The 9398-nt window shown below is 47.9% G+C and overlaps 1 protein-coding gene across 1 annotated transcript; it reads right to left on the bottom strand.

The window, feature by feature from the left end:
• Positions 1–326: 326 nt before the first annotated feature.
• On the bottom strand, positions 327–4304 carry LOC119293891. Its single transcript, XM_037572223.1, has 10 exons — positions 4159–4304; positions 3217–3451; positions 3025–3132; positions 2768–2937; positions 2438–2571; positions 2122–2296; positions 1427–1979; positions 1157–1269; positions 801–1044; positions 327–695 (listed from the first exon to the last, which is right to left on the bottom strand). The coding sequence occupies exons 1-10, from the start codon at positions 4302–4304 to the stop codon at positions 468–470; spliced, it is 2106 nt and encodes a 701-aa protein (XP_037428120.1). The 3' UTR covers positions 327–467.
• Positions 4305–9398: the final 5094 nt, after the last annotated feature.

Genomic DNA, 9398 nt, shown 5'->3' with positions numbered 1-9398 from the left:
CTTCCTGGAACGATGCGCCGCCTTCGCAGCCAACGCCGGCCCTAGCGAGCCATGGTCAGGAGAGGGCTCAGAGTCGGAGGACGCCAGCGAGGCATCCGGCCACCGCACCAACGCCGAAGCGAGGCCATAGAGCGCCTCACCGGAGGAGGAAGGAAGGGGCGGAGGGAGCTCGCCGTAGGGAAGCCAACGGGGATCGAGGTCGCCATAGGAGGGAGGGAGGGGCGGAGGGGAAGGGAGCTCGCCGAGGGAGGGAGGGGGAATGAGGGGAGCCATGTGATCATTTTTTGTTGTTCATTGTTTCAGAACCTGATCATGTATTTCTTTTATTCATACATACACAAGAACATCTCACGACGTGTTCATGGCACAACGTTTCAGTGTGACGGGCAACCAAAGCTACCAGCGTGTACATACATAGCAATATTAGCTTCACGGGACCGACCAGGGATTTTCAGCCGGCCTTCTCTTCAACCTGTTCGTAGCTCGCCCTTGTCCACCATATGGACCGGGACGGCGGGTATGGACTCCCACCACTCCCTCCAGCGCCGTCCGCCCCGGGGGTCCGACACCGCCTTCGCCACCCTCGTGTTCGCCACGAAGCAGTACACCGTCAGCCCCATCAGAACGTACTTGAAAGGCACCACGGCCACCGCCACCGCGAGGCCCGTCAGCATCCAGATCACCGTCTCCGTGTGCTGCAAACAAAAAACAGGATTGTCCAAAACCACATGTGACGGACAGCACCCCAATTGTGCACAAAGGATGATCAGTGATCAAAACTAGTGTGTGATCATATATACCTTTGGTGACCGGGCTAGAACAATGGACCATAGCCTGAGGATCACGACGTTCGCCGTCTTGACGTACTCGTGCACCTTCTTCATGCTGTGCTGCGCCTCCACTATGCTCTCCATCGTCGTCTTGTCCGAGGACTTGTCGATGATCACCTCCGAGCATATCTCACCTAACTTCCTCTGCTTGGCCCAGACCATCGCGCCCACCGCTAGTATCAAGGATGCTGCCAGTGCATAACTGACCCACTCGCTGCAATAGAAAAGATAAAACTTGCACATTATATTCCCCATTCCATTTCCAACTAAGGTACACACAAATATGTGACCGGTGTTACGCCATATAATGATGTTTATAATCTTACTTGTATATGGTCAGCAAAGTTACAACAAGGACACCGCCGGTGACTTGCGGTCTATCCCACGACATTATCTCTTGGATCACTGGACCCAATTTGCTGATGGGACTTACCAACCCCTACAAAGAAAGGAACGAACAGAGATATTCAGTGCAATGCTGGTTTAGTAGCACGAGAATTCAAGAAACAACTGGAACTGAAATTCACAAGATATCGACAATATATGCACCAACAAAAAGAAGAGGTGACATAGGAGAAATAATGATTTTATCATACCACTAATACAAGGAGGCTATCAGTGAGACCTTCCTCCTTCATTCCTTCAATAGGAGCATTAGCAACAGTAACTTCCCTCGCCTCATCTCTTACTTTATCAATGGTGTTTCCCAGGGAGGTCAAAGGCTGTTCATGGGTACTCGAGTCCCTGTCATGCTCTTTTGCCATCTCCGCACTTAATGCAATTGGATCCGACTTACTCAAACTCTTGAACACATATGATGCACTGAACGGGGTTATGGTCGACGTCTCTTTCAGGTGGTTTGCTAATTGCTCGAGCACAAAATCACCTTTTGGAAGGTCGTCATACAGCGAGAATATTAGGAAGCTAGAAGGTGGTGGTGGTGACATTCTTAGCATCTCCCTTGCAGCATGGAGCCTTATCACTCCCAATATGATTCTTGAATGTACCTCCCATTTGTGGATAGGGGATCCTATCTTGTACGCCGATATGAAACGGTGGAGAAAGACTACTTCTTTTATCAGGGTAAGCCACAGATCGCGGCGTGTAGAGCTGGTCATCTCCGGAAACTCCAGAAGCAGAGGTTCCGGTCTGCATAGATGAATTAACGGTTACTATGCAACCAAAAATATATATTTGCTAGCGTTCTGTGAGTGAATAATAATAATAATAATAATAATAATAATAATAATAATAATAATAATAATAATAATACTAAGATAGAAGAACTCACAGTGATTCAAATTCAATGGCTTTATCGAACAATGGTGCACCAAAAGGACCTGTTGAAGCTGGTTTAACTTGTTGATCCATTCTAGTATCTGAAAGCTCGACCTTGAAAGCAGGCCCATATGAAATTATGCCGGAAGTCTCAAAATACAGGGCCTTGTTTGTCAGAATCAACCTGCCTACATAGTCCATCAGAAATTAGCAACCAGAAATTCCATACTTCATATGTACAAATGCCAAAATGATATATATAGTAAATTGCCAATTTACTACGTTAGGATAAAGAAACCAGAAGAACAAATAAAGATTGGATTGATTACCAGGCCAGCTGCCGGTCCCAATGTGCCGAACCACCCTTTGTGTTCCTGCTGTACCCTCCGTGTGCAAGATAAATTCATCTTCAGCGAATTCAACTCCTGTTGGAGTTGGCAAGCTTTGCAAAAAGTTGAAGGACCTAAGAGAACAACGAAAATCCCATTTGAGTGCCGTGATATCCAACAGTGAACTTCTTTCTGGAGACCCAACAGAAAGCTTTCTTGTAACAGAAAATTTCGAACAAAAAGGGCACGACAGTAGTGCCTGATACATTTCTACTAATGCTTGATAAAGAGAATATCATCTGACCGTAGGAGTTGTGAGTTGTTACGTACTTATCCATTTCCTTCAGGAATTTGTCATAAGCAGGATAGTGGAGCCTGTTAGCTGTGGTAGCGGTGAGGGCTTCGAAAGTGAATCGCGCATTGACAACGTCACAAGCCAAAGGAAATACAGATCCAAACCAAACGTATGCATCTTCTCCGACTGTCGGATCTTCATTCACCTATGGGATTGTTAATAAATCAATGCTCGGAGTAAGTTACACATCAGTATACCGAATATAAGTCGTGTCTTTGGCATGCACACTTACAAGAAGGGGCATCATATCCGAATAGAACAGCGACGTGTCATCACCCATCACAGCTTCATTTGCTCCAAGTTGTTCCTTCCGATCTTCTCTCTCTTTTGATATGCTCTCCTGTAATATTTAGCGCGCCGAGTCGGTTCAGAATGGAAGCACTATCATTTGTCATATAGTACACAAATATCTAGAATCACAGACCATGGTAATTTGTTGATCCGAAGGAGTGGGCGTCTCCCAGGCTAGCATCATATCAAACGTGAACCGACCAAGGGATCCCTCATGAAGCGTGTCTCCTAGATGAGGAGATGTTAGAGATTGCAGCGCCTGAAGGCTGCAGTACTCGACTAGTCTTCTTGAGTAGTTGTCCAATGCGGCATTCTTCAGGCCCGACTCAAAGTCCGCGACTAGATCGTCGACGCTTCTGTGCAGCGTTCTGCATGCCATGTATGTTAGTTAATCGATTTCACCTCTAACCTAGAGAATTTAGTGTAGCAAAACCGAAGCAGATCTTCAGTCTCTGTTTAAACTGAACGCCAAAACAGGGGCATAAGATGCAGCAACACGTTGTTTTGTTTCGGTACGACCGTGTCTGAATCTGATGAACATGGATGCACAAAACACTGGCACTGACCAAATCATACCACGAGATGGACTCTACTGACTAATTAGGAAAAAGGATTACCATCGTTTGTTATGGCCAGATAATTAATTCTCAGTGGTTAACCTAAACACTTCCTTTTCAAAAAAAAAAACCTAAACACTTCCTTCAATATCAACAGTTATTGTTTTTGCAGAGAAAAAGCTACAGATCAGAACAAAATCGCCGCAAGAACACGCCGTGCCACTTCTAGTATCTAGGGAATCAATTAGGCCGCTGAGGGAAAATACAGAATTTTTTTGTTCCTTAATTCAGAGCGACCGAAATGATATACGGCGTAGAATGGTGCGCCGGCCCGTCTAGGGCTTTGCATCAACGCAGAGACACCCCACATACAGATACAGTTGGTTGGTTCCATAAATCGGCAGCGAAACCAGCACAACGGATCAAGTGGAGAGCGATGCCGAGTCGCAGTTACTCTGATTGATCTATAAGATTATACGGGAGGAAGATGAGGAGGAGGAGGAGGCGCAGGGACGTACAGGGAGCATTGGTGGAGGACGTAGTTGGCGATGGAGGAGAGGTGCTTCCGGCCGCCGCCCGCTCCTCCCGCCGCCTTGTCTCGCGCGCCGCCGTCCCCCGCCGCCGGCGCCATCGCGTCCCGGCCGCTAATCACATCCGTGTCCATGGCTAATCACTTGATTAATTTGTCCGCGCAGTGAATGTGAGGAGCGGTCGGTCCGTGCGTGCGGCTATAGGGTGGCGTGCATGCGCACATGCAGCGCGCCACCGCGGCCCGCTGCCCTTCCACGCGTCGCCCGCTCCCGCCGCCGACGCACGCACTCTACATCTTTCTCTTCGCTCAATAGGACTCCCATCCCATGCCTGTTTTTTTCTTCCGTGAAATCCATCCCATGCCTGCTGATCTCATCAGTCTCTGCCCGGAATCTGATCATCGACACATCTGCTGTCTCGACGGGCCTTCTTTCTGCGAGGCCCGAGAGACCGCGCCAAGGCCTGCAGAAGGAACCTTTGACCAGACAGGAGCACACGAATGGGCCAGTAGGAATCCAAAGCTCACTGTGTTCAAAGAGTGATGGTTTTTGTTTGAGAACAAAGAACACAATTCCTATTTGGCGACTTAAGAGCAATTTCAATAGGCCGACTCAGACGGACGCGCGTTTTGTCTGGTTTTTGTCCGTTTGGATCGGCCTAACGGATGTGCGCGTCCGCATTTTAAAATGGGTCGGCTTGACCGCCCAATGAGGAGGCCGACCCAAATGTGCCGCCGTGGATAAAAAATAACAAGTTGCACGAAATCTATACCTCTATACCTACTATTAAAGCAAGGTGATATTCTTGGTTTCGTCCCGCTTAGGTGATTTTATATTTAAGATATATAAGCGAGGTGGTACTATTTATATAAGAAAGAAAATACATGCAGTCCAACAAAAATCGTTTCGTAGGTCACCTGGGCCAGAAGTCTCAATGTGGCTGGGCTTGCCAGGGACGTAATGTTGCTCGGCTGGGCCTGCGAGCGTCAACTGGGCCATGTCTACTCTTCAGCTCCTGACCTGCTCACGTAATGAGAAAATATTCCTGCGTTTGCATCGCTTTTTTTTTTCTTCCTCGATGCTTGGGTCGATTTATCCCTTCACCACCTGTCGTCCGGGCGCTGATTTTTTTTCATCCTTCGTCCGTGTGAGCCGCCGTGCCCGTATAGGAACCAATCAAACCAGCCGTGCCCGTATGGGAACCAATCAAACCATCAAATCGTATTAATAACAGACTCTTGCAATCTATCGGGAAAGATCTGGTTCTCTGGAATCTGGATCGTTATAAACTAGGGCACCTGACTCCACGATCAAATTGCACGCAGGCACTCGCACTAGCACCGATCCTGTTCATGGAGACTCCGCAAAAGACACGAAGGGAAGGAGTCCTACTTTCCCCTCTTCGACGATAACTCGCGAGATCGCCGTCTCGTCGCGATGTAGCGTAAGTGATGGAGACGAGAAGGAGACCCCCGACAGGAAGGGTGAGCGGAGGCGGTCGTCCTCCTTGATCTATGCCCCGAGCGAGGTGGACTACAGCAGCGGCGGCGGCTTCTTATGGCAAGTGGCCGGTCGCCTGACTCCCCTCCGATCCCGCTGAAAGAACCAGCGCTTCTTTTGTCGTGCGTGCCCCATGGCCTCTCGGCCTGCCCAGCAACGCAGAGCAGCTTTCCCCATGGAGCCCCACTTCCCCTGCACCAGCGCATGGATGAGCACCAGTACGGCGGGATTCACCACCCACTCCTTCAAATCGGAGCGCGATGGCTGCCGAAGTGCCGATCGACGGAGCAGGTCTGGGTAAGCGCGTTGTTGCAGGTCGCATAGGAAACATACGCTCTGGTGCCTGCAGTATGGCGTGGTGTTGCCCTGACCTTGCCACACAGAAGAACAACAGCGGTTGCTCCGCCCCCCGCAACAGGGCCGCTCAATTCTTCAATGCATGAATGAATGAGACCACGGCCAGTCTCACTCGCAGGATGGCCCTCTGTCACCTACATCGACGTGTATTACACCAGGTATAGGCTCATTAGTCGGGTCAAGAATCTCGGTAAATGTTTGAAGTTAGCTACATGCTGTGATGAAGTTTGAAGTCAATGTCTGGTGTTGAAATTTGCAGGTCGGGCATCAAACTACCAATGTTTAGTCTGCACTCCAGACACTATTACCGTGCATCACGGTGGTCAGAGCCTCGGCAAGACATATTAACTTACACAAGTCTGAAGGCCAAGCAAGGGACTGGCCATACTTTTTTTGTGGGAAGGAACTGGCCATACTGTCGTTAATTCTCATGCATCCACTCATCTTCTAATTAATTTTTTCTTCCAGTATGTTTAATATGCCTTGCAAATTAAACTTGGCATTGCTAATGCTCTGCTCAGTTTGTCTCACTTCTGTTATGTATTAGATTAACAATTTCTGGATCACATTTCACAAGAACGACATTGTTAGATATTGATTTCTTGTTTGGATATTGTTTAGGTTACAATGGATTTGATTTTGACAGTTACATGCCACGCCTTGGTGCAAGTTCTATCCAATGCTACTCCGGAGAAGATTAGGTTCCGGTGCTTGACAATGGCTAGGTTGAATGCAGACACATCTGTTTCTAGAATGTTGCCCTCTTGTTATATGTAAAATAAACTATTGTACTTTATTAACCTGAATCTGTGCAATGGTTGTTGACTAACAAATTTTTCTTAAAGGCTTTCCATTTTACTTCCATCCTTTGAACCATAATTAAGAGATTCCGTGGAATTATTTGAGTTGATTAATCCTAGCTTTATTGTTTATTGTCATATGAAGTACGAAATATTATAGTTCTACATTCTCTCCATGGAGAGACATGATGCGAAAGAGGACTTTCCTAGAGATGGTGAGCATTACTATTCAACAGCAGGCCGAAGAATTAACTTAGTTAACCAGTTAGTTATTTGATTGAATAACTTTGAACTAGCTACTATTTTTAAAATGGCGTGTCATGTTGAAATAGAGGGCGTGTATCTGTTTGGGTTCTTGAGTCATGCTAATTGGGCATGGGGGTTTGATTTTTTTTCTCATGTTGCAATGCACTGACATGTTTTCTATTTTCTGTACGGGATATCTCTAGCTTGATGTCTAATTTTCTATGATGACTATAAGTTCTGCAGGTGTCACAAAACATACAAGATGCTTACGGTGCACGACACATCCTCGTGTTTTCATACGTCTTCCGAGTAACGATGCATGGGTGTTGAGCTAAAGAGATAAATGTCAAAACTATTGATTGAATAATCTGAATATTGTATACTAACAATATAATTTGTATGTTAGTAAAATTATTATAGGTATTATATTCTCAATGGTTTGATTTGAAGGCGCTATTTTATTGTCCCGTCGCAACGCACGGGCCCTTTTGCTAGTAAACATAAATAAACATAATTAAGGATAGTAAAATTGAGCCTAAACCGAGCACTCTCAGGCTATCAGCGTTTTGGGACGTCAGATTTCACGTTTAATAATTTCTAGCCGTCAGATCAGGTGTCTGAGTAGTTCTGGGCCATCCAAAGAACTGTCTTCGCCCGCCTGGGCCGGTCCTGGGCCGGCTGTCCTGGGCCGCTACTCTACCGAATTGGAAGCATCTCATTCAGTGACTTCGATTAACGTCTGATGCAAAATGAACGATCATGATTTCTGTCGACGTCGTCGTAGCCCTAAGCGCAACCCTCGACCCTTCCCGCACCCAACCCGCTCGCCACCCTCTCCCCCTCCCGACCTTGGCTAGGACAGAGTGCGCCGTCGCTGCTGCTCTCGCCGGAGAAAGAGAGGAGGGAGATAGAGAGAGAAGACAATGGAGCCGGCACCACACCCACCCCTCCTGATCTCTGGACCTAGGGTGAAAAAACCCTATGCGCCACCACTCCTGTCGTTGCCGCCGTCGAAGGAGAGAGAGAGGGTGGATGATGGCAACACGGCGGCGGACGAACAAGTTGGATGATCCTTCGTGCGATGCGGCGTCGTGACCCCAGGAGGAAGGAAGCAGCCAGTTTTTGGATGCACGAAGAGGAAGACCATCGCATATCCATTCCCCTCCACGACCTTTCATTCACGTGAACACACGTGCCTCCACCATCGCTATCCCCCATCCTCATCCCCATCCTTCGGTACCCAGGAGATATTGATTCCCTCCCGAGCTCGCCTCCGGCAGCTCCTCTCCAGATCGCTGGTACGCTGCCAGGGCAGCCTCCTCCGGTGTCTGCTGGGGTGGTGGCATTGCTGCAAGCTGCACGCGCTCCTCCTCCTCCTCCTCGAGCCAGAGCGCCTCCGCGTCGCGTTAGAGCATGGCCTCGTAGCGCATCTGCTCCTCGCCGTCGGCCTGCTCCTGGCGGAGCCAATGCTCCTTCCATCGCTCGAGGTGGGCCGCCTCCTCCTCCGGTGTCGCAGCGAAATGGACGGGAGGCGTGCTCACCCACTCGCGGTACTGGCACGTCCACGAGTAGGCCTCCTCCGGCCAAGTGGGTGGATGTAACATCCCAAATTTTCAATTTGGAATGCTATACATTAGATCATCATTGCATATTATATTTTATTGCTTTTGGCTAGATCCTAGAAATTCTACGCAACTCAAGGACCCATAGAGAGAGTTGGGGATTTCGTTATTTTCATATTTGGATTTTCTCAAATTTTGAAAATATGATCATTTGATTTTATTTATTTTATCTTCAGTTATTTCTATTATAAAAATAAAAGAGAGGGAATAAAATGACTTTCCCAAAAATAAAGAAATATTGAGGATTTAATAAAAAAATATCAAATAAGTTTTATTTTGGAGTTTTTCGCTATTTTATTTGAATTAGGAAAATTGCACATTTTTCAAAACTGCATTTTAGGGCCAAGAAAATGTTCATCTAGTCCTAAAATTTTATTTAGACGGTGAAAATTTGTTTTGGCATTTTTAGAATTTTATTTTATTTTCTAGAATTTTTTTTAGTTTCGGCAGAATTTATTTTAAAAAAAGAAAATTCTGCGAGCCCGACTGGGCCGAAGGCCCAGCCGAGCCGGCCCAAGCCGCGCCGACCGTCGCCCCGTGCCCGCACTGGACTCCACCAGAGTCCGGGAGTCCGACGCCGCCCCGGCGCTCCCTTCTCCAAGCCGACCCCGCTTCCCCGCCCCGTCCTTAAATACCCCGCCACCCCCGCCGCCACACCCCGTCCCGCCTTGCCGCCAGCCACCCGCAGCAGCAGCAGCCGCCG

Source organism: Triticum dicoccoides, chromosome 4B, assembly GCF_002162155.2.
Source record: "Triticum dicoccoides isolate Atlit2015 ecotype Zavitan chromosome 4B, WEW_v2.0, whole genome shotgun sequence".
NCBI lineage: Eukaryota > Viridiplantae > Streptophyta > Magnoliopsida > Poales > Poaceae > Triticum > Triticum dicoccoides.
This window is presented reverse-complemented; position numbering and strand designations above follow the sequence as displayed.

What these genes read in the sequence shown, in the direction of transcription:
- LOC119293891 (XM_037572223.1), bottom strand. Translation starts at nt 4,304, where the DNA reads ATGGACACGGATGTGATTAGCGGCCGGGACGCGATGGCGCCGGCGGCG. An exon ending in TTCCTGAAGGAAATGGATAA is followed by an intron (nt 2,572 to 2,767) that starts GTACGTAACAAC and finishes TTGTTCTCTTAG; the next exon opens with GTCCTTCAACTTTTTGCAAA. An exon ending in ACTTTGCTGACCATATACAA is followed by an intron (nt 1,045 to 1,156) that starts GTAAGATTATAA and finishes TTTCTATTGCAG; the next exon opens with CGAGTGGGTCAGTTATGCAC.